Source organism: Pan troglodytes, chromosome 6 (assembly GCF_028858775.2).
Source record: "Pan troglodytes isolate AG18354 chromosome 6, NHGRI_mPanTro3-v2.0_pri, whole genome shotgun sequence".
Classification (NCBI taxonomy): Eukaryota; Metazoa; Chordata; class Mammalia; order Primates; family Hominidae; genus Pan; species Pan troglodytes.
Genome location: NC_072404.2, coordinates 86,681,345 through 86,706,859, shown reverse-complemented (window position 1 = coordinate 86,706,859; position 25,515 = coordinate 86,681,345). Strand labels below are relative to the sequence as shown.

The window sequence follows — 25,515 nt, the reverse complement described above, 5'->3', positions numbered from 1 at the left end:
TGGTGCAGAAACTTTTTTTTTTTAAATTATTATACTTTAAGTTTTAGGGTACATGTGCACAATGTGCAGGTTAGTTACATATGTATACATGTGCCATGCTGGTGTGCTGCACCCATTAACTCGTCATTTAGCATTAGGTATATCTGCTAATGCTATCCCTCCCCCCTCCCCACAACAGTCCCCAGAGTGTGATGTTCCCCTTCCTGTGTCCGTGTGTTCTCATTGTTCAGTTCCCATCTATGAGTGAGAACATGCAGTGTTTGGTTTTTTGTCCTTGCGATAGTTTACTGAGAATGATGATTTCCAATTTCATCCATGTCCCTACAAAGGACATGAACTCATCATTTTTTATGGCTGCATAGTATTCCATGGTGTTGTATATGTGCCACATTTTCTTAATCCAGTCTATCATTGTTGGACATTTGGGTTGGTTCCAAGTCTTTGCTATTGTGAATAATGCCGCAATAAACATACGTGTGCATGTGTCTTTATAGCAGCATGATTTATAGTCCTTTGGGTATGGGGGGCTCCTACCTCTGAAATTACAGAGGACAATGAGGTACAGAAAAATTACCCAGTCAAGTCATGCAAGAATCCTGTTAGTCTTGATTCCTTCTAGTGAGGTAGGGGCCAACTATAATACATTTAAGTGAAAGAAGAGAGAGGAAGGAGTATTGATAATGAAACATTTCCCCTTTATCGTTACATTTGGTGCAAACATAATTTGCCTCATTTGTTCTTTAATAGAAATGTATAAAAATACCCTATTTGCTCTCTATTTCTTTGTAATAGTCTTTTCCTTTACTTTAGAGACCCTGTCACCTATTATAATTGTGACTTTAAAGAATGTGTCCCTTCCTGAGGCAAGAGATAGGCTATATTCACTGTTATTTATGCCCTCCAAGGTTTATTTAAAGTAGAGGTTAGAAGCTGGAAGCTGCCCTCAGCTTCTGTCTGTGCAGAAAACACTCCCTGAAAGCTTGAGCTAGTGGTAGTTCATACACTGAGCAGCTGTGTGTGTGTGTTTTTCCCCACTATAGGAAATTCCTGGAATAACTCTTGTGACAGAAGACATTGCATTGCCTCTTATGAAGGTAGGTCCCTTACAGCAAGAAACAAAAGTACAGATACATGACTAAAGCTCTGCTGCCTGAGTATTATGGTGGTTCCAAAAGGGATTGCAAATTGGCAGGGGAGGGGAGGGCAAGGCAGTAGGGTGGGTTTTCTGGAGAATCCTTCCTACATGGGTGAGTGATCACTGAGTATGGTATTATGGCAATTCTCAGGAATGCTCTTTGAAGGAAGTTTCCTGAAGATAGGAGAGAATTACGGTGCTCAACTTAAACCTTCCAGAACCAGCACTTGCCACTGTACCTCAGAACAGGCTTTACTGGGGGAGGTCTTGTAGATGATCTTTAGAGAGGCTGGTAGCTGCTTTTACTTTATTTGCACTATTACTCCCTCAAAATGAGCTTGCGCACGTGCACGTGCACACACACACACACAGAATTTCCAGTCTTAAAACCATTAAGTAATGTGGGCTAGGATTATCTAATTTCCTTCTGGTTGTAAAAACAGCTTTTTTGTTTCTCAGGAGTGATCTGTATTGGCCCACTATGTGGTCTTCATCAACCTCTGAACTTTAAGCTGTAGCTGTTAGTGTCTTTCTGCAACCTGGTGGCTTCGCAATAGTTTTGGAGTACCATAGGAGAATGGGGTGGAGTGAGTAGAAAAGGATATGTATGTAGTTAAAACCAGGGGGAGTGTTTTAGCACAGTTTCCTTGAAGCTCCTTTGTTGTTTTTGGCATTTAGCATTGCCTCCTGTTAATCATAGCTTGAGGTAGACTGGGAAATCTCAACTTCTGGCAGCAGGGAGCTCAGGGTGCTGACGCCTTTTATTTCCATTTGATTCTTTTGTATCTGTGAAGGGCAGGCCGGGCCTGGACAGCTGGGGGAAGGCTGTGGCATTTTAGGTCACAGTGATTCACTGGGGGCAAGAGAGGGTAGATCGGGGGCCAGGTTAGTGGTTCTAGGTTTTGGTCCTAAGAAGGATCCCTTAAAAATAGACTGATGATCTGTGTTTCCAGGCAAAAGCATGGGACTGCTGTGAAGTCCTACTAACATATGAAGATGAAGAGAAAAGAAAGGTTTTATTAATAGTTTAAAAGGTGTTTTAAAAGATTCCACCCATTCATTTTATTTATTGTTTATTGTTTCTGCCTTTTCTACTAGTCTTACCAAATCCATAATGTGTTTTTATTTATTTATTTTTAGAGATGGGGTCTCTCTTTGTTGCCCAGGCTGGAGTGCAGTGGCATGATCATAGCTCACTATAATCTCTAATTCCTGGGCTCAAGCAATCCTCCCGTCTCAGCCTCCTGAGTGGTTGGTACTACAGTCATGAGCCACCACACCCATCCAGTTTCTTATTTTTTCTTATTTTTTTTTTTTTTGTAGAGATGGGGTCTTGCTATGTTGCCAGGATGATCTCAATCTACTGGCCTCAAGTCATCCTCCTGCCTTAGCCTCTTAGAGTGCTAGGATTATAGGTGTGAACCACCATGCTGGACCATAATTTTTTAATGGACAACAAACCAGTGAAGAAAAATTTTGAAAGAAATATCATCCATAATTCTACAGTTCCTAATGTACCAACTGTCTCTTCTCCCCCATTTCCTCTTGGCCTTTGTTATAGGTATGCATATTTTACCCAGTAGTAATTGTGATCTACAGATATTAGATAAATTTTAGCAATTATGTTATTGTAAACATTTTTTCATGTTGCTATGTAAACTTGTAATTTCTAATGACTCCATAGGATTCCACTGGATGGCAGTGTCTTTTTCTTTTTATTATTTTAAATTAGTAAGTGTGTGAGGAAAAACTCTGTCCAAACTGTGTTTTCCCTCTCTCTCACACTGCAACAATAATCATCAACACAGAAAAACACTTCTGTTACCAAATGTGTGGGAATTCTTCATGTACCAAGCAGCGGACACCAGCTGGGTGTCCTTTAATTCAGTTCTGACACTATCTACCTAGAGACAGTGTCAGATCCCACAGGTTGGGGGACATAGTCCCCAAGACTACCCTCCACACCCCCAGATAACAGGTGCAAGTCCAGACCTCTGGAACTTCTGACCAACTGTCTTCAAGTTGGGGTTCCCACGGTACCTCTTTAGGTTTGATTAATTTGCTGGGGTGGCTCACAGAACTCAGGGAAACATGTTTACTGGCCTATTATAAAGGATATTGCAAAGGAAACAGATGAAGAGACGCATAGAGTGGGGTATGGGGGAAGGGACGTGGAGCTTCCATGCCCTCTTTCGATTCACCACCCTCCAGGAACCTCCACCTGTTCAGCTATGGGGAAACTTCCCCAACCCAGTCTTCTGGGATTTTTATGGAAGCATTCCTTCCCTCCAGGGTATGAGGCGGGACCCTCTTAGGGGAGGGTCTTAAGATCTGCAATCAGAAAGGCAAGGGGGTGGGGCGGGGGGTGGTGGTGGGGAGTGGTGGAGGGGAGAGTCATGCCTTAGGGCAGGTGAAAGGAAGGCAGGAGAGAGAGAGTTTCCTGAGACTAGTCCTGGTCCCGAAGCCTAAAATACCCGATATTATAACATCAGGCTGTAACAAAGACTATGGGCATTGTGAACCAGGAGTGGGTGGATGAAAATTAATACATACAAAACACCACGATAAGTATGTCATACTTTTTTTTTTCTTTTTTTGAGGTAGGGTCTCACTCTGTTGCCCAGGCTGGAGTGCAATGACATAGTCACAGCTCACTGCAACCTTGAACTCCTGGGCTCAAGCAGTCCTCTTGCTTCAGCCTCCTGAGTAGCTAGGACTACACGTACATGTCATCGTGTCTGGTTAATTAAAACTTTTTTTTTTTTTTTTTGGTAGAGACAGGGTCTTACTATGTTGCCCAAGCTAGTTTCAAACTCCTAAGCTAAAGCCATCCTCCTAACTCGGCCTCCCAAAGTGTTGGTATTACAGGTATGAGCCACCATGCCCTGCTGGGTTGCAGTGCCTTAACTCAGTTGTTCTTCTGTTTTTTGGACATTTACTTTGTCCCTAGCCCCCATTAAAAAAATTTCTTTTTGCTGTTAGAAATAATGTTGCAGTGAATTTTTTTTCTTTCTTTCTTTTTTTTTTTTTTTTTTTTTTGAGATGGAATCTCATTCTTGTTGCCCAGGCTGAAGTGCTTTGGTGTGATCTCGGCTCACTGCAGCCTCTGCCTCCTGGGTTCAAGCGATTCTCCTGCCTCAGTCTCCTGAGTAGCTGGGATTACAGGTGTGCACCACTATGCCGGGATACTTTTTGTATTTTTAGTAGAGGCGGGGTTTCACCATGTTGGTCAGGCTGGTCTCGAACTCCTGACCTCAGGTGATCTGCCCACCTCGGCCTCCCAAAGTGAACATTTTTATACATACAGTTTTTCTTTTGATCTATTCCCCTAAGGTTAAGAGCCCAGAAGTAACATTGGGTGAAAGGCTATGACGATTTTTATAGCATTTGATTCTTATTTTGTGATAAATTGATATTCAATGAAAGGGATGTCACGTGCGTCCACGTGAAGAGACCACCAAACAGGCTTTGTGTGAGCAATAGAGCTTTTTAATCACCTGGGTGCAGGTGGGCTGAGTCCGAAAAGAGTCAGCGAATGGAGATGGGGTGGGGCCGTTTTATAGGATTTGGGTGGGTAGTCAAAAATTACAGTTAAAGGGGGTTTTCTCTTATGGGCAGGGGCGTGTGTCACAAGTTGCTCAGTGGGGGAGCTTCTGAGCCAGGAGAAGGAATTTCCCAAGGTTAATCGCTCAGTTAAGATGGGGCAGAAACAAGTCGCAATGGTGGAATGTCATCAGTTAAGGCAGAAACCGGCCATTTTCACTTCTTTTGTGATTCTTCACTTCCTTCAGGCCATCTGGATGTATACGTGCAGGTCACAGGGGATATGATGGCTTAGCTTGGGCTCAGAGGCCTGATAGTCCTGTCTTCTTATATTAATAAGAAAAATAACATAAAATAGTATTGAAGTGTTGGGGCAGCAAAAATTTTTTGGGGGTGATATGGAGCAATAATGGGCAATGTTTCTCAGGGCTGCTTCGAGCAGGATTAGGGGCAGCATAGGAACCTAGAGTGGTATAGATTAAGCTGAAGGAAGATTTTGTGGTAAGGGGTGATATTGTGGGGTTGTTAGAAGGAGCATTTGTCATATAGAATGATTGGTGATGGCCTGGATGTGGTTTTGGATGAATTGAGAAACTAAATACAAGGTTCGAATAAGAGAATGAGAAAAACAGATATTAAAAGACTAAGAATTGGGAGGACATCCAATTAGAGAGTTCCCAAGGGGGTTCAGCATAATTACTTGCTTGGTTGGCAAGTTTAGGCTCTATCCTTTAGATTTTTATGTTGTCATATACCAGGCCAGATTGATTTAGGTAAAAACAACACTTTTCATTTAAAAATATACAGAGTCCTTTCTTTTTTTGTTGTTGTTGTTGCAGTGAGTAAGTTGAGGCCTCAGCAATTTTGGAGGAAAGAGAAATGCAAAGCCAGCAATTGTTTGTTAAAGAAGGATTAGAAACGGCTAGGTGAGAGTGAGATTGGCATTGTGGTGGAGATAGCTGGGGAGAGGTAGAGGGTGTTATAAGAATGGGAACAAGAATAAGACTGAGTATAAAAGTAAAGAATAGGACTTCGTCAGGGTGAAAGTATTGGAGTGTACCCCGTCAGCAAAGATCATCTATCCACTCTAAAAGGGAGTTAAGAGTGGCAGTTGGGGATAGCACCAGGAGATACTAGCTGTGATGGCTTGGAGCAACAGTGTAAACCAGCAGTGTAAACAAGAGCAGGACATTTATGAGTAGTTGAGAACAGTGAATAGGAGTATGACTAGACAGAAGATAGTACGGATGACAAGTTTTTGGGGTGCAGTCCAAGTTGGGCTGGTGTCTGGAATGAGCCTGGAGCCTAATAAAAAGGAGCGTCCATACAGAAGCTCAAATGGGCTGTACCCTGTAGCATCCCGAGGACAGGCCTGAATTCTGAGAAGGGCAAGTGGTAAAAGTATTGTCCAGTCCTTTTTAAGTTGGAGGCTGAACTTGGCGAGGTGTGTTTTTATAAGACCATTAGTCCATTTTACCTTTCCTGAAGATTGAGGATGGTAAGGGGTCTGAAGTTTCCACTGAATACCAAGAGCCTGAGAAACTGCTTGGGTGATTTGACTAGTAAAGGCCTGTGTGTTATTGGACTGTATAGAGGTGGGAAGGCCAAACCGAGGAATTATATCTGACAGAAGGGAAGAAATGACTACGGTGGCCTTCGCAGACCCTGTGGGAAAGTCCTCTACCCATCCAGTGAAAGTGTCTACCCAGACCAAGAGGTGTTTTAGTTTCCTGACTCCGGGCATGTGAGTAAAATTAATTTGCCAGTCCTGGGCAGGGGCAAATCCTCAAGCTTGATGTGTAGGGAAGGGAGGGGGCCTAAACAATCCCTGAAGAGTAGTAGAATAGCAGATGGAACACTGAGAAGTGATTTCCTTGAGGATAGATTTCCACGGTGGAAAGGAAACGAGAGGTTTTAAGAGATGGGCTAGCGGCTTATAACCTATATGGAAGAGGTTATGAAATGACGACAGAATAGAATGGGCCTGTGAGGCTGGAAGGAGATAATTTTCCTTGGCCTAAGAACCATTTGTCTTGTGTGGGAAGAGATTGATAGGTGGAAGTTAGTCAGTGGGGGAGTAGGTGGAAGTGACCGATGAGAAGGAGAAAAACTGGCAGTGAGGGACAGAAATTGGAATGCTAGCTGCTTCTTTAGCTACCTTATCAGCATAAGCATTGCCTTGAGCGATGGGATCTGACACCTTTTGATGGCCTTTGCAGTGAATGACTCCAGCTTCCTTTGGAAGTAAAGTGGCCTTGAGAAGAGTTTTTATTAAAGAGACATTAATGATGGAGGACCCTTGCATAGTGAGGAAACCTCTTTTTGCCTATTATATAACAGCATGGAGGTGCAGGATATGGAAGGCATATTTAGAGTCAGTATAAATATTGATGTATAGTCCTTTTGCAAGATTGAGGGCTTGAGTTAAGGCAATGAGTTCGGCTTGCTGAGAAGTAGTGGAGGGGGGCAGAAAGTATATGCGTCAGGTGTGAGGAAGAAAATAGATTTTGGAAGTTATGAGAACTGTAGAGAGTGAGTTGAGCATAGTTTGTGATTTTGAGGGCCTCTAAAAGTATTAAAGCAGCGGCAGCTGCCACACACAGACATGAAGGCTAGGCTAAAACAGTAAGATCAAGTTGTTTGGACAGAAAGGCTGCAGGACACGGTCCCGTCTCTTGTGTGAGAACTCCAACCATACAGCCCTGCACTTCGGCTGTGTGTAATGAAAAGGGAGTGATAAGTTAGGGAGAGCTAGTGTGGGAGCTGTTTTTTAAGGAATGGAAAGGGAGTGGGGAAAGGATTTAGGATCTATGGGGTCAAGTAGGTTTATCTAGAATAGAATAATGGGTTGTGGAGGGAGGTATTGAGGATAGGAGAGTATATAGGGTTGGCACCGTGGGGTGGATAGGCAAAACAATTTGGTTGATAAGTCGCAGATCCTGAGCTAACCTGTAAGGCTTGTCTGGTTTTTGGACAGGTAAAATGGGGGAATTGTAAGGAGAGTTTACAGGCTTTAAAAGGCCATGCTGTAATAGGCAAGTGATAACAGGCTTTAATCCTTTTAAAGTGTGCTGTGGGATGGAATATTGGCATTGAGCAGTGTAAGGGTGATTAGGTTTTAATGGGATGGTAAGGGGTGCATGATCGGTCGCCAAGGGGGGAGTAGAGATGTCCTATACTTGTGGATTAAGGTGGGGAGATACAAGGGGAGATGTGAAGGAGGCTTTGAACTAGGGAAAAGGGCAGAATGAGAGTGTGGCTGTAACCTAGGAATAGTCAGGCAAGCAGATAATTTAGTTAAAATGTCTTGACCTAATAAGGGAACTGGGCAGGTGGGGATAACTAAAAAGGAGTGCATAAAAGAATGTTGTCCAAGTTGGCACCAGAGTTGGGGGAGTTTTAAGGGGTTTTGAAGCCTGGCCTTCAATACCCACAACAGTTATGGAGGCAAGGGAAACAGGCCCTTGAAAAGAAGGTAATGTGGAGTGGGTATCCTCTGTATTGATTAAGAAGGGGGCAGACTTACCTTCCACTGTGAGAGTTGCCAAAAGCATCTGTGATGGTCCAGGAGGCTTCTGAGGTGATGGTGCAGCGTCAGTCTTCAGCCGCTAAGCCAAGAAGATCTGGGAAGGAGTCAGTCAGAGAGCCTTGGGCCAGAGTTCCAGGGGCTCTGGGAGTGGCTGCTGGGCGAGTTGGACAGTCTGATTTCCAGTGGGGTCCCGCATAGATGGGATGTGGCTTAGGAGGTATCCTGGGCTGTGGGCATTCCTTGGCCCAGTGGCCAGATTTCCGGCACTGAAGTAAGATCCTGGGGGAGGAGGTCCTGAAGGAATGCTTGACCACTGTGGCTTAGGCATTTTGAAGTTCTTGTGTGCTGGAGATGTGGCTGGGGTTTCTCTCATGGTGGAGGCAAGGAATTGCAACTCAGAAATATGTTGCTACTTGGCTGCCTCTACTCTATTATTGTACATCTTGAAGACGAGGTTAGTTAAGTCCTGTTATGGGGTTTGAGGGCCGGAATCTAATTTTTGGAGCTTTATTTAATGTCGGGAGTGGATTGGGTAAAAAAATGCATACTGAGAATAAGATGGCCTTCTGGCCCTTCTGGGTCTAGGGTGGTAAAGCATCTAAGGGTTGTTGCCAAATGGGCCATGAACTGGGTTGAGTTTTATATTTGATGAAAAAGAGCCTAAACACTAACTGATTTGGGAGAGGTCGGATAAAGAAAAAGGAGCATTAACCTTGACTGTGCCTTTAGCTCCAGCCACCTCTTTAAGAGGAAATTGTTGGGCAGGTAGGGGAGGGCTAGTCGTGGAATGAAACTGTAAGCCAGACCAGGTGTGAGGAGGCGAGGTGATAAAAGGATTATAGGGTGGGATAGTGGAGGCTGAAGAAGAATTGGGACCTGGCTTGGCCTGGTGAGGAGCAGCCTTGGGGAGGAGGGGAGAAGTCTGATGGGTCTGTAGAAAAGGAGGATTCAAAGGACTCAGAGCTTGGGGTGGAGACTGAAGGAACAGACAGGAGAGAAAGAAGACAGATTTGGGATGAGTCACATTGGGAGCAGAGACTAGGGAGGGACCAATGTGTAGAAGAATGCCTGGAAGTCAGGCACCTCAGACCCATTTGCCCATTTTTCAACAAAAATCATCCGGGTCTTGTAAAATGGAGAAATCAAAAGTGCTGTTTTCTGGCTATTTAGAACCATTATCGAGTTTGTATTGGGGCCAAGCGGTGTTACACAAGAAAATAAGACGCTTAGGTTTTAGGTCAGGTGAGAGGTGAAGAGGTTTTAAGTTTTTGAGAAGACAGGCTAAGGGAGCAGAAGGGGGAATGGAGGGTGGAAGGTTGCCCATAGTGAAGGAGGCAAGCCCAGAGAAAAGAGAGGGTAGAGACACGGAGAAGGGGTGGGGGTAGTGAGCAGCCAAAGCAGGCATCCCCGCAATTGACTTGCCACCAAGGGAATGTGGGTGAATGACCAAGGCAGGCATCCCCACGGTGATCAGACACAATGGAGTGTGGGTGAATAATCAGGCAGGCGTCCCCGCAGTGATTAAACACCAAGGGAAGACTATCTTCCCGAGTCTGTGACTGGCGTCGGAGTTTTGGGTCCACGGATAAAATGTGTCTTCTTTGTCTCTACTAGAGAGGAAAAATAACTGGAATTGGAAGGACAGGGAGATTGAAGGGTAGCAAGAGAGGCTGGAAAAGAGAGTGAAAAGACTGCCTACCCGATTTGAAATTGGTGAGATGTTCCTTGGGCTGGTTGGTCTGAGGACCCAAGGTTGTAGACGGATCTCCTCACGGAAGTGAGGGCGAGCACAGGGGACCGGTCACCTGAAGGAGTCCTCCTGTCCCGGGTCTTCGGCACCAAATGTCACGTGCGTCTGTGTGAAGAGACCACCAAACAGGGTTTGTGTGAGCAATAAAGCTTTTTAATCACCTGGGTGGGCTGAGTCCAAAAAGAGTCAGCGAAAGGAGATAGAGGGGTGGGACTGTTTCATAGGATTTGGGTGGGTAGTGGAAAATTACAGTCAAAAGGGGTTTTGTCTTATGGGCAGGGGCGTGTGTCACAAGGTGCTCAGTCGGGGAGCTTCTGAGCCAGGAGAAAGAATTTCACAAGGTTAATCGCTCAGTTAAGATGGGGCAGAAACAAATCACAATGGTGGAATGTCATCATTTAAGGCAGGAACTGGCCATTTTCACTTCTTTTGTGATTCTTCACTTCCTTCAGGCCAGCTGGATGTATACGTGTAGGTCACAGGGGATATGATAGCTTAGCTTGGGCTCAGAGGCCTGACAAGGGATAATTTATGTTTACAAGGGATTTATGAGTTTACCAGTTTTACTATACCCTTATCAACATTGTGTATTTTCATTTAAAAAGTTAAGTATAAAAGAGTGATGGAAAGGTCCTATTAACTTTTACCTATTAGGTTTTCTAAGAATATGATTTAGCTTTGCTTAGGAACAAAGTCGCTTCTTTTTTGCACTGGCTTGTTTGTTTTCTGTGTGTGGGTGTGTGTAAAATGGAGTATTTTATGTCCTCCATGTGTTTCTGTCCTCCTTTTACATTCCCTCTTTCTCCTCAGGTTTTTCTCCTCTACCCATAGCTTTTGTATTTGGCTCTGCAGACAGTTGTTTCCCATTCACCATTTCCACACATGCTTGGGGGCTCTTTTGGCTCCACATGTATTCATCTGCTAGTAGTTATTAATACTGAGGACAAGTATGAGGCACTGTAGATCTCTCTATGACCCTCTGCACACAGCCATGATCCATCAAGGAAGGCAGAGTTGTATTGCTGGGACTAGCCCTGGACTCAGGAGAAGATAGTACTGGGTTTTGTTTGACCAACTCCACCTACCCCAAATGCTCAGCATGGGAGACTCTAATCAGGAGATTCTCATTCCCAGGACACTTGATCCTGCTATTTCTCATTTGTTTCCTCATCTCTGCTTGCGTAATACCACCCATTCACTCCAAGCTGCTACCTTCACCTTTAACCTACTTCTTCTACCCCCAAGTCCCAACTTAATTATAGAGGGATGGAGCTGGTTGCATGAGCATGTCCCACCCTCAGCTCCTCTCTCCCTAGTCTCAGTTATGTGACTGTTCTTGCCATACTTACCCAACAGGAGGTGGCTCTGGACACTCATGACCTCAATCACAAATTACGTAAGAGTGTGTGCTTGCTTCCACATTCTTTCTTTGAGGACCAAGGTACCCCTATTTACTCTGACCAAAGTTATTTCTTTTCTCCTTAGTAGATAAGTGCCCTGATAAGGAGTTAAGGGAGGAGAGGGGCGGGGGTGTGTGTGTGGGGACTGGATAGGTACCTTCCTCCTGTTCTGTCTGCATTCTGAAGCACTTCCTTTTAGTATAAAGTGGAACACTATACAAATGTTTAATAAATTGCAATATTGCTATGGTCTGAATGTTTACATCCCTTCAGGATTCATATGTTGAAGTCCTGACCCCCAAGGTGATGGTTTTAGGTGGTGGTGCCTTTGGGAGGTGATTATTTCTGAGGGCAGAGCCCTGGTGATTGCAATTAGTGCCCTCATAGAAGAGACCCCACAGAGCCAACTTGCCCTCCCGCCACATGAGGTTACAGCGAACACATGGCAGTCTAGGAAGTGGGCCCTCATCAGACACCATAACTGACCACACCCTGATTTTGGGCACTCCAGTCTGAAGAACTGTGAGAAATAAATTTGTTGATAAGCCATCCAGTTTATGGTATTTTGGTGTACCTGCTGTAACAGACTAAGACCTATATGAACATCTTGGGCAGAATAAACCAGTTAAATCAGAAAATCTTCCTAGAGAGACAAAGGACTTCCTCATCTTATAAATAGTTCTCAAAGTCATTTTAAAAACACTAACAGGAAATATGTTGAAACAAGGTGCTTGCCTTAAAAGGAATGTCATTAAGAGTATCCTTCCTAAGAATGATTTTATCCCTTTGTAAACTGTGGATTGCTCTAGGGAAACGGCAACTTTCATAAAAGGCTAAAAATTGCCCTTGATTTTATGGTTATTTTTAAAAAAATTTGATTGATTGATTGAGATAGGGTCTCCCTCTGTCACCCAGGCTGGAGTGCAGTGGTGCCATAGTGGCTCACTGCAGCCTCGACCTCCTGGGCATAAGCAATCCTCCCACCTTAGACTCCCAAGTAGTTGGGACCACAGGCACATGCCACCATGCCTGACTAATTTTTGTTTGTTTGTTTGTTTGTTTCCTGTAGAGACAGGGTCTTGGTATGTTGCTGGGGCTGATCTCAAACTCCTGGCCTCGAGGGATCATCCCACCTCAGTCTCCCAAAGTGCTGGGATTACACACATGAGCCACCACACCTGGGCTGCCCTTGATTTTTTGAGAAGAAAAACCATTAAAACTATTCAACCACAGGAAGCATGTATGGATTTTTAAAAATGGAAAATAGCTTAAATATAAAGATAAAAGATGAGCATGCTACAAATGGAGAAATGGGATATTTTTACCACAGTCTTTAAGTTGGACATCTGTAGTGTATTTCATCACTTGTTAGAGATTGTTGATTACCTGACTCAGAGACTGGGAAGGACAAAAACTTACTGCTCCCTTCTACTTATGGCCACTCAGATGTGAGGGTGTTACTGCCAATGTCTATCAGTGGTCTGATGCCCCTGAGCAACTGGGAGAAGAGTAGTTTATACCTGGGCTGCTCTCCAGAGACTTGTTTATCTGCTTCTTCACTGGTGTTAAACTGTTGTAGGCTGGGTGCGGTGGCTCACACCTGTAATCCCAGCACTTTGGGAGGCCGAGGCGGGTGGATCACTTGGGGCCAGGAGTTCGAGACCAGCCTGGCCAACATGGTGAAACCTTGTCTCTACAGAAAATACAAAAATTAGCCAGGTGTGGTGGTGCACGCCTGTAACCCCCCCCCCACCCCCCCACCCCCGCCCCCGTTACTTGGGAGGCTGAGGCAAGAGAATCCCTTGAACCTGGGAGGTGGAGGTTGTAGTGAGCCAAGATAGTGCCACTGCACTCCAGCTTGGGCGACAGAGCAAGACTCCACCTCACAAACGAAACACAAAGTTTTAATTGGGCAGAGCATGAATGTAATTAATTGCTTAGTGAAACACAAAAGACTTGACCCCACAATACAGACAACCATGATCACTTAAATAAAAAGTTTTTTAGTGGTCTGAAGTAATGGTATAATTACAATATAATAGTTTACAATTTTAAAAAATTGTTGCTTTGACAAAGATGTAGCATTAATAGCAGTGTTAGTTGGTTATGTGGGAAATACTGATTTCCCAAAGTTCAGTTTGCACATATTTTCTGGAACAGTTAATTATAGTGAGGCCAGTGGATACCATAAACCTTAATTTTATGATGCAACAAAGAAATACTCATTAGAGGTAGATTAGCATAGATTAAAAAAAATAAGATGATACTGGCTGGGCACGGTGGCTCATGCCTATAATCCCGTCACTTTGGGAGGCCTAGGCGGGTGGATCACCTGAGGTCAGGAGTTTGAGACTAGCTTGGCCAACATGGTGAAACCCATCTCTACTAAAAATACAAAAATTAGCTGGGCATGGTGGCAGGCGCCTGTAGTCCCAGCTACTCGGGAGGCTGAGGCAGGAGAATTGCTTGAACCTGGGAGGTGGTGGAGGTTGCAGTGAGCCAAGATTGCGCCATTGCACTCCAGCCTGGGCGACAGAGGGAGACTCTGTCTCAAAAAACAAAAACAAAAAAAAGAGCTTGAGGCTAGTGATATCATTCCTGTTGTTTCTGTAGCAATGGAGGTGTCTTCAGCCTACTTCCTAGATGATGAAATTGAGGAACAGACCCAGGATGGAGGATTCTTGTTTCTGTTCCTCTTCTACCACCTACTACACTGTGCTGGTCTTATTCATAGTTTTGGTTGGGGACAGGTGTTTTTCATTCTCAAGACTGAGAGGAGGGAAAGAGCTTAGCATTGACTTTCTCAGGGCATAAGCTGATTGTGAGATGGAAGAGTTTAGAGCCATATTTAGTGATTTCATTTTTAGAAAAAAATCCAATCCATTAAAAATGGCTAATAGAACTACCCAGATGGGCAAGTAAGTGGAAATTTTTGCTAGATATTGGGGAAGAAGGAGCAAGTCCAATTATATTCAGGAGACCTTGAAATTGCAGCATGCGTTTCCCTAAGTGGGCAGCCTCAGGAGTTCTGGTCACTTGCCCTGTGTATGAGTGTTCCTGTTTAGAGCATCTTAGTTTAGTGCCTTCCTAGCTTTATGTACACACAAACATTTTCTATTTATTCTGTCAGTGCTTAGAGGTAGTGGGTCACTGTGTTTCTCTGGGTTGTTAAGTAAAAGCTGATACTCAGATGGAATCCACTGAAGAGCCAAATTGGATGATGCTTTAGCTGTGCTAGTTGAGTCCTGGCACACAGAGGAAAGGGTTCTCTTTGAGTTGGCTGCCTTCTCTGTAAGAAGATGCTGCTTAATCAGCAGAAGTAGGACCAAAGCCAGAGGGCCTTTTAGAAATGAAAGGCAGATTTTTTTTCTGGCAGTAATTTGCAGATGAGCCAGTACCACAGAGCTTTTTGTTTGTTTGTTTTTGGATCAATTGGCAATCCAAATCATAAATGGGAAACAATTCCTTAATGTAACCCACTGGTTCTTTTGTTCAGTGAATAGTTGTGATGGGCTGTGTTTGGCAATTATTTCAGGTCATCCTAAGAGAAAAAACTCCCCTTTATGTAGGAAAATGCTTCCAGGTCATTCCTTGAGGATCTGATTGCTTCTAACATTGTCTCTAATTCAGGGGTATTTTTCTTTGCTATGCTTTTTATGAGACAGTCTCATTCTGTCATCCAGGCTGGAATGCAGTGGCATGATCTTGGCTTACTGCAACCTCTGCCTCCCCAGGTTCAAGTGATCCATCTCAGCCTTCCAAGTAGCTGGGCCTACAGGCACACACCACCATGCCCGGCTAATTTTTTGCATTTTTAATAGAGCCGGGTTTTCACCATGTTGCCCAGGCTGGTTTCGAACTTCTGAGCTCAAGTGATCCACCCATCTTGGCCTCCCAAAGTGCTGGGATTGCAGGTGTGAGCCACTGCATCTGGCATGGGTATGTTTCTTTTTTTCTTTTTTTTAAATTGAGATGGAGTCTTGCTCTGTCGCCCAGGCTGGAGTGCAGTGGCGCAATCTCAGCTCACTGCAAGCTCTGCCTCCCGGGTTCATGCCATTCTCCTGCCTCAGCCTCCAGAGTAGCTGGGACTACAGGCGCCCGCCACCACACCCGGCTAATTTTTGTATTTTTAGTAGAGACGGGGTTTCAGTGTGTTAGCCAGGAAGGTCTCGATCTCCTGACCTTGTGATCCACCCACCTCGGCCTCCCAAAGTGCTGGGATTACAGGCATGAGCCACCATGCCTGGCCGGGTATGTTTCTTATACAGCATTTTTGTGTTTTATTTTTAAAGCTTTATTAGGTCTTTTCGAGTCGCTGGTGATGGGCTTCCTGGGCAGTTGTGGCTTTCATTTTGTGGTGCTGTTGTTCCTGATGAGTACAGTATTTGCTTTGTTGGATAACTGCTAGCTGATTGACAGTGATTTCCTGTGCTCCCAGGTTCATCTTTTTTTTTTTTTTTTTTTTTTTTTTAATTTTAAGTTCCAGGATACATGTGCAGGACATGCAGGTTTGTTACATAGGTAAACGCATGCCATGGTGGTTTGCTGCACCTCTCAACCCATCACCTAGGTATTAAGCCCAGCATGCATTAGCTATTTATTCTGATGCTCTCCTTCCCCCAACCCCCCAACAGGCCCCAGTGTGTGTTGTTCCCCTCCCTGTATCCATGTATTCTCATTGTTCAGCTCCTACTTATAAGTGAGAACATGTGCCATTTGGTTTTCTCTTCCTGTGTTAGTTTGCTGAGGATAATGGCTCCCAGCTCCATCTGTGTCCCTGCAAAGGACATGATCTTGTTCCTTTTTGTGGCTGTATAGTATTCCACGGTGTATATGTACCACATTTTCTTGATTCAGTCTATCATTAATGGGCATTTGGATTGATTCCATGTCTTTGCTATTGTGAATAGTGCTGCAGTGAACATACACATGCATGTAGCTTTATAATAGAAGGATTTGTATGCCTTTGGGTATACACCCAGCAATGAGATTGCTGGGTCAAATGGTATAATACTTCCAGTTCTAGGTCTTTGAGGAATCGCCATAGTGTCCTCCACAATGGTTGAACTAGTTTACATTCCCACCAACAGTGTGAAAGCATTTCTATTTCTCCACAGCCTCACCAGCATCTGTTGTTTCTTGACCAGTCTCATCCTAGAGCATAGTGGTGCGATGGTGTGTCTTGGCTCTTGGGATTGTGCAGATTCAACTCTCCCTTCCCCTCCCCTCCCCTCCATTCTGGGTTACAACATCTAAAACATTATGTGGGAGATCCTTTATTCTCTGGGATAATGAGCATGCTGGTATCACCTTGGCATTCAGAATCCCTCAAAGATTTGGCCCTAACTACCTCTTTAACTATATCTCCTATTTTAAAACCACACAATCAGAAGTCTTTAGACAGCTGGTGATTTATATAGCCTTTAAGCCAGAGGTGTATAGACTGAATAAAGTGTTTGAGGGTGGGGTGGGGTGCCCGGGATTACTTGAACATGCTCACTGTTCTCAGTCCTGGCTGAACATTAGGATGCCTTGGGGGAACTTGTAAAACTCATAAGGCTCAGGCACACCCCAAGCCAATTAAATCTAATTGGGGATGGGACCCAGGTGGTTCCAACGGGCAGCTGAGGCTGGGAGTTGCACATGCTGGAGGCTATTGTCTTCACCATAGAGAATGAAGTACTGTTGACTCTGATGCTCTGGCTCAGATCTGAGCCCCGAATCCATCTTCTAGTCTGTGTCTTTGCTCACACCCAAAGAGTCCCACCTGGAATATCCTTTCCTTGTCCTTCACTGATTCAAATCCATTTCCCTCCCCTGTTCCATCTCTGTTTTCCAAGTTTCCAAATAGACCTTCCAATTTAGAATAATCTCTGCATTTCTTTTTTTTTTGGAGACAGTCTCGCGCTGTCGCCAGGCTGGAGTGCAGTGGCGCCATCTCGGCTCACTGCAACCTCCGCCTCCCGGGTTCAAGTGATTCTCCTGCCTCAGCCTCCCAAGTAGCTGGGACTACAGGTGCATGCGACCACGCCCAGCTAATTTTTGTATTTTTAGTAGAGATGGGGTTTCATCATGTTGGCCAGGATGGTCTTGATCTCTTGACCTTGTGATCCGCCTGCCTCTGCCTTCCAAAATGCTGGGAGTACAGGCATGACCTGGCCGCATTTCTTAACTGAAAAAAGTTAGATCACTTCTCTAGTGGATACCAAATAGTGAAATATATAGATTTTTCTGTATCATCTTAATATCTGTAAGATATTATAGATATATCTAATATCTATATTAGGCCAGTGACCCCCCTCCTAAAAAACATGTAAGTTCATGTGAAAATATTTTTGGGATGTTTGGCTAACAGTATTTCTTACTTAAGTGTAAATTTTAATTTTTGTTTTATTTTAAATTCAGATCTTTTTCCTTCTAACTCTAGTCTATTTTAGGCCATGGATTTCTTTGAAAATCTGGTACAAGCTATAGACCATCTCCCCAGAAGAGCGCTCATACAAACACATGCTCTATTTTACATTCAGGCAGTGGGTGCTGGAGCCCCTGGAAAGCCTGTCCACTGACATGTGGCGAGCTCTGTTTGATCTGTTTCTTTTTAGCAGACAGATGGCTATGCTAATTAGCCTGATTTGATAATTCCACAATGTATGCATGTATTGAAACACCACATTGCAACCCATAAATATATACAATTATTTGTTAATTTAAAATAAAACAAAACTATGAAAAATGTGCCTACCTCCCCAAAAGGTTATGAGGAAAGGGATTTTTTAAATGGAGTAAGAAGGAAGGTAATTTGGGAGAGATCTTTTCTTAGGAGCTGCAGTGACTGGGGACTTCTAACAACAGGATAGCATTTGACTTGAGGGGATGGGGCCAGATGACAGTTAGAGGGCATCTGAGTTTCTTCCCTCCCATATCCTGTCCTGGGCAAGGTCTGGGTGAACTGCGTGGGTGGGACTCTTATGGCCAAGCAGGAGGAATTAATAGCTCAACTGAACACTAGATGTCACCACAACACCAATTAGTTTTCTGGCTTTTGGCACTCCTGTGCCTGAGCCCAGATTAGGACAGCAAGAAAGCTTTAGAGACTTCCAGTCAGGGACCTAATTCCGTCAGACGTCTGCAGGATTTGTCTTGTCTTTTTTTTTTTTTTTTTTTTTTCTTCTTAAATACAAAGAAGACCCAAAGGGTGGATAAGTGTACGTTCATTATAAATAAATGGAAAGGGAAAGAAAAGATGAGTGAGGTGAGTCAAGTGAGGAGTGGGATTTGATTCATGTTTTCCCCTGGACATGAGACTTTCTTGGGAAGAGTTTTTCTGTCTCTGGGAGAAGGGATGTTGGCTGGATGGGCATTTCAGGCTTCTGAAAGAGCAAGTTTTAATATTATGTTACTTACTTTACTGATACTCCAAAACACATTTCAAACCAATTATGACTGTCTTTTGAATAAAAATGGTAATAATGTGCTATAATTTAACATGAGGGCATTTTTCTTGATTGAGGTGTTTTTGTTTGTTTGTTTTTAAGTTTTCTTATTTTTCTTGCAGTTCAGCCAAGTCTTGTCACCTTGGCAGGCAATAGTTCACTTAGTTTTATGACCACACATTACATCTCTGGCCCCAGTCAAATCATTTGTAAATGCACATATTTTGGCAAAAAGTATCCTAAGTCTACCTTTATTGGTTTAAAACCAAGTTGTGTCAGAATATCCTTCAGCACTAAGAATGTATTTTTTTATTTTTATTTTTTTTGAGACGGAGTCTCGCTCTGTCACCCAGGCTGGAGTGCAGTGGCATGATCTCGGCTCACTGCTAGCTCCACCTCCTGGGTTCATGCCACTCTTCTGCCTCAGCCTCCTGAGTAGCTGGGACTACAAGCGCCCGCCACTGCACCTGGCTAATTTTTTGTATTTTTGGTAGAGACGGGGTTTCACCGTGGTCTCGATCTCCTGACCTCGTGATCCGCCCACCTCAGCCTCCCAAAGTGCTGGGATTACAGGCATGAGCCACTGCACCTGGTCAACACTAAGAATGTATTAACATTGCATTTTATTATTTAAAAATGAATATAATGGATACATTCTTGCTTCAGGGTAGTACAATTATATCAATAATTCAAAGATCTAGATAGAATGCTGACTAATTCTGTTTTGGTGTATGTGACAATGTAAAATTAGTTCATTTTATCTTTTTTTGATTCCTAGGTTTTGAAAAATGTCCTTGGCAGTAAATAAATTTAGCAGGAAAGTACGCCTACTCCATTTATCCAAATGTTAATGAACTTTCTCTTAGTGAACATGGCACTGTTGACACCACCTAAGTCATAAAAACGGGTCTCAAGGGAGGAAATGACTCAATGTGTTTAATACAGGTTTCCCTGCTAAGCCTCAATCTGGGGAAGTCCTGTTGGTTTTGGGAAGTGAGCAGCAGTTCTCTATGTGGTTTAAAAAAAAAAACGACAACAAAAAAAAAACAAAAGAGACAGAAAATGAAGTGGGTAAAGAAGATTCTTTAAGTCTATTTTAGAATCCCTATTGGGTCTAGAATGCCATCCTCTGTACAAAGTATTCACTCAGAAATGTGGGCCGTGAGAGCTCGGGAAATAAGGCTTGTGTAATACTCACTGGGTGGTTTGGGCCACTGGGCCTGCCTCTGAAGGCCACTGATGTTTTTGTCTCCTACAGGTGCTCAGCTTTAAGGGCTACTGGGAAAAACTGAACTCCAACCTAGAATATGTTAAGTACGCCAAGCCACACTTCCACTATAACAACAGTGTGGTCAGGAGAGAGTGGCACAACCTGATCTCTGAAGAGGTATGAGTGGGTCAGTGAGAACAAAGCCAGCAGCGAGGCATAGTGGACTGGATCCAGGTGATGCCTTTAAATCATAAGGCTGGCTTCCATGTGCAGCACTCTTCCCAATTGCCAGGGACTTGATCATTGTCATTACTGATCTCAATAGGCAGAGATGCTTCTATGATCTCTGTTCTCCTAGGGAGGAAACTGAAAAGCAGAAAGTTTAAGGGGACACACAGCACATTCATAGTAGAAGTATGATTAATATCCATGTCTCAGATGTGTTCTCAGGTTACTTATGTAGTTAAAAATTGATATTAAAAAATCTAGGTGTTCCCAACTTAGTGGTCATTAGGGGTTGGGGTAGTTGGAGGGAGAATAGTGGACGTGACTCACTGTCCAGGGGTGACCCAGGGAAATCTTTGGGGGTGATCGAAGACTTCTATGTGTTGATTGTGGTGGTACATTGTGGGACATGAATCTAAACATGATAAAATGACATAGAATGACACACACACACATTGTGCCAATGTCAATTTTTGATTTTGATATTGTGCTCTAGTTAGGTAAGATATAAGCACTGAGGAGACTGGGTGGAGGGTACATTGCATCTCTCTCTAGTATCGCTGCATGTAGATTAGTGTTGTTGTGTGTAGTATATAGTTGACTCGCAGTTTCCTGTGAATCTGTAATTGTTTCAGAATAAAATATTTCTTAAAACTTTAAAAAAAAATCTAGGTGTTCTGATTACCTGGAAAGTATATTTCTTCTCTCTGATGCTCTTAACTGTATTGCATTATATCCTTGATGTGAAAAGTCACCGATAAAACCTTTACCTTCCACATTCCTGACGTGTTCTCACTCCTAGAAAACAGGAAAAAGAAGGTCCGCGGCATACGTGAGGAATATTCTTGATAATGCAGTAAAGTAAGTGAAAGCAGAGGTTATCATATCTGTAAGATGGTTAACATTTACAATTACTTTGTTTTGTTGGCTACCTTTTATAGAAGTAGTTTACTTTTGTTGCATATCCCCAGCAAAATAATATTGTCAGCTTCACGAATGCAGCCACTTGGACCCTATTCTGGAATTTGGTGCTGGAATTTCTGGTGGGAAAAGCTTATATGTTGAACCTTAAAGACTTGTAACCTGCGGATAGATGTTTACAATGGATAATTGGTAAAGAAATTTCCTATTAGTGAGCATTTTAGGAGAGAAAGGCAAATAGTAGGTTGATTTTTTTTTTTTTTTAAGTGTCAGTGGGCTAGTGAGCTTGCTTTTATTTGGAAAGCCTGTTTTCTGGATATATGAGTCATCTCAGAGTACTAAAAGTATAGGCCTCATTCCAACCTCTGTTCTATTTTCTGTCCCCATTATTTTCAATAACTGAGAGCTACAGTTGTTCTAAATTATTGCCGTTGTTGGCACTAAAGGGTTTTGAGATTTTTTAATTGCCTAATGTGGCTTTCACTACATTGATCAAAGTTTTTGAGGTTTTCAGCAGCCTGAGAATAGTTTCTACAGTGGTTTTTATGAATTTTTAAAGGAGGATATCTTTGTATGATGTGGCTTTAAATTTTTTGAAAGCAATGCTGTCTGTGAATAACATGGCTAATTTCTTCGTAGGGTGATTTCTAACCTAGAAGCAAGAAATTTGGGTAAGAAAAGATCTGTAATAAAGCCTTCTGGGTTCCAGTCAGTGTTTTGTTTGTAGCACTGTTCTTCCTACCACTGTGGGTTGGCAAGAGAATCACTTCCAGTAGCGTGGTGCAGGCAGCATCTTTTAATATCTTGCTGTTAGAGTGGCTGCACGGCTCTTCCCATGTCTGTCTAGGCACCAGGACCTCCGGGGACAGCTGCTGAATGTGCTTTTGCGATGGGAGTCCCTGGGTGATGGCCTTGCGGTTCTCCTTATTTCCTGTCATACAGAGCTGCCCTCTGGCTGTGCCCACAGGATGCATTTTGGCATTTCCCTTGGCTTGGTGCTGCTTGCTTTCTAGCTGTCTGATCCTACCGGGTCTTGCCTTGTTTGTGCCTCTCATTTGGGTTAAAAATTGGGCACACAGGTCCTAGAGGCATAAAGATGAGGAGCTTCCAGGTAAGCAGTGTGGTTCTGGGGGAAAGAGCACAGGCTTGAGAGCTAGACAGAGCTGGACTTATATTCCAGCATGGCCTCTTGTGTGAACCATGTGCTCCTGGGCAAGTCACTTACCCATTTGTGCACTGTCCTTAGGGGAGTGAGGAGAAAATTAGACTAACTGGGGTAATGCAGATAGCACCTAACATAGTGCTTAGCACATGAGGGTACCTGAGGTGGCTGCTTTATTCCTTAGTGTGTAAAGAAGAAATGTTAACATGTGGCTTCTAAACCAAATGACAGGTATTATATAATCCATAGGTGCGGGGAGTGAGAGGATAGGTTAGGAGCGGGGATGGCTGGAGGAGGGAGGGAGGTTGGAAGAGGCTCCCCAGAGGGCTGACAGGTGAGTTAAGTCTTGATAAACAAAGGGGACTTGGCCAAGTGAAACCAGGGGAGGGGAATGCTGAGCATATTCAGGCACAGGCTTATTTGTAGTTGCCAGAAGAACACTTTCGTGCCTCATGAAGGTCAGCCTTCATTAAATAAGCTTTTGTTTTTATATCCCACTCCTGTTTTATGGGCTTAGATGTTGGGTGATTCTAATGGAAACTATTTTATACAGTGCATTGCTGCACCTCCTCCAGCTGTGCACACAGCACAGTGAACTGTGACAGTGCACTTGTCATCCAGCTTAGGCTGACAGAGCCTGGTCTCACTGACCAGCCCGGGAGGAACCAGCCTCTGCCTTACCAGGCCATCAATCCCTGAAGCCAGGGGATCTACCCTGCCAGACAGGGGCATGTGTGTGTGTGTTTCAGGCTTATCATCCTTGCATTGCTGGGGGTTTCGCAACACGGGGAATGTTGCTGGTCTGGTTGAGGTTTCTGTCGTGCCACCCCTCCTGCCCTGCTTATGGAGCTACTGTATGTGTCAGGGCCGTTTGCATCCTGTTACTAGTCAGTCTATCTTAATGCACTTTAGGAAACTCTTCCCTTTCCTTGCACGTGCTTTGCGTATACTAGTTCCCCATAAAGAATGTCACTGCCTGAAACAGAACATTCTGTGAAATGCAGGGCTGTTGGATTCACATGTTAAATTGTTTCATCTCAATCACGAGGATTGTGTAGGATCCAGGGAAGATTTATCCCGGGGGGTCAAGAGATATCGATGCCCTCCCAGAAGGAGTTGCCAGCCCACTGAGCAGGGTGGTTCTGCCCTCTTGCCTGGCACTGGATCTCAAGTATTTAAGAAGAAAAGAATGGAATACAAAGATGTTAGAAGCGCTTTGGGGCAGATTTTCCAGCAAGACTGGGTTTGTCTGCCCCTAGGGCCACTACACTGTAAGTGTGCATTGCAAATCATGGTGGAGAAAGTACCATTTGATTTAACATATCACTTTTCCACCTTTACCTAACTACCTTTGTAGTCTGATAACTTGTGCCAGTTAGTATTATTTGCTGCAGTAATTGACTGGCCCCCTCAGCTCAGTAACTCCCAAGGCTACTGAACTACAGGGTTCAGAAAGTAGAAGGGAGCCATGCAGTCCTTCCACCGAGCGCTGTTCCCTCAATTTATGACCCCAGAAGGGTTAAGAGAAGGCCCAAGTCCCTCTGTTTCCAGTGGAGCAGAGGTTCTTAGCAGTGAGTTTTAGTGTTGAACAAAAATCAAAGCTAGAGCCTACTGGCGCTGAGGAATGTGTTGGTTTCTTTCTTTCTCGGTCATTCCCTGTTTCACACAGCTCTGATAAGTTCACCTTGTAGGACTAGGTCACACTTAGGTGATGAAAAATTTTCATCCTGTGTTATGTTTTCTCAATGACTCAGAGAAGGGAAACCCAGGCTGATTCTTCTTCCTTCTAACCCATCTCCTGAAAACTGCTCAGAGCCTAACTATTGCTCTGTTTCATTTCAGGGCCAAGATTAACACCCCTCCTGCAGGAGGAAGACAGCCACCAGCGGCTGCTCATGGGGCTGGTAAGTGGTACGTGGGTTCTTTAGGGGCTGGCAAACAAGGGACCCTAAGACAAGGGGAAAGGATTACAGTGGGCTTCTCATTCTGATCTTATTCTTTATTCTTTGCACAAGTATGTTTTGCCAGCATTATGGACCTTGTATGCCCAGTGGTAAGAAACCCATATGATTTCTGCCCTCTTGGAATGTGTAGTCAAAGGGGGAAGACACACATGCATCACACCAATACATATGTAATTTACAAACCATGATAAAAGGAGTGTATAGTGTTGAGAGTGCTTTAAAAAAGGAAAGAGCTGCATCTTTGTGGCATTTGTATTTGGGGTTTCAAATACAACAGAACAGGCCGGGCACAGTGGCTCATGCCTGTAATCCCAGCACTTTGGGAGGCCAAGGTGGGCGAATCACCTGAAGTCAGGAGTTCGAGACCAGCCTGGCCAACATGGTGAAACCCTGTCTCTACTAAAAATGCAAAAATTAGCTGGGCATGATGGTGCACACCTGTAATCTCAGCTACTCAGGAGGCTGAGGCAGGAGAATCGCTTGAACCCAGGAAGTGGAGGTTGCAGTGAACCAAGATTGCGCCACTGCCCTCCATCCTGGGCGACAGAGGGAGACTCCGTCTCAAAAAACAACACAAAACAACAACATAAAAACAACAGAACAAAGTACTTTTTCTCAAGAAGTCATAATACTAGGATGACCAAAAAAATATGAATCAAAATAAATTAATTGAAAAGCAGAATTTGTAAATAAATCCAAAACCTTTAAAAAGCTGATTAAAGAGACATCTGGAAAGCCTAATAAGATATTTTTTAATACCATGTGGACTTAAGAATGGGATAATCTATTTATTAGTTTAGGTTTAATTTTCAAGTTTTCTGCCTTTATTGCAGTCATTAGTGTTGTTTCTACATAATATATTTGAATTTCTATGGTAAGGTTTGAGTTTCATAGTTTTTAATATATTAGGAGAGGTTAGTTTAGATATGCCAACAATAGTAAAAGAAAAATCTCACATATACAAGAAGGAAATAATTATAGTACTTTTATAAAATTAAATATTGCACAGCCATTAAAATAGTATGGCAAACATGGCTGGGCACTGTTGCTCACACCTGTTATCCCAGCACTTTGGGAGGCCGAGGTGGGTGGATCACCTGAGGTCAGGAGTTCGAGACCAGCCTGGTCAACATGGTGAAACCCCGTCTCTACTAAAAATACAAAAATTGGCTGGGCATGGTAGCACGTGCCTGTAATCTCGGCTACTGGGGGGCTGAGGCATGAGAATCGCTTGAACCCAGGA

At 43.7% G+C, this 25,515-nt stretch overlaps 1 protein-coding gene across 22 annotated transcripts in view; it reads left to right on the top strand.

Annotated features, from left to right (window-relative positions):
• Positions 1 to 25,515, top strand: part of GSAP (gamma-secretase activating protein) — a 105,915-nt gene that overhangs the window by 66,332 nt on the left and 14,068 nt on the right. For 15 of the 22 annotated variants that reach the window (XR_010158552.1, XR_010158551.1, XM_063814576.1 and 12 more), the window contains 5 exons: positions 1,041 to 1,094; positions 20,049 to 20,177; positions 21,028 to 21,086; positions 21,786 to 21,817; positions 24,151 to 24,212. Coding sequence is in view for 20 of the 22 variants with exons in the window: in XM_063814576.1 (XP_063670646.1) it covers positions 1,041 to 1,094; positions 20,049 to 20,177; positions 21,028 to 21,086; positions 21,786 to 21,817; positions 24,151 to 24,212 (336 nt within the window). In the remaining 2 variants the exon portion in view is untranslated. The remainder of the gene's footprint in view (positions 1 to 1,040; positions 1,095 to 20,048; positions 20,178 to 21,027; positions 21,087 to 21,785; positions 21,818 to 24,150; positions 24,213 to 25,515) is intronic. The other 7 variants (XM_063814578.1, XM_063814575.1, XM_063814577.1 and 4 more) reach the window with 1 other exon arrangement.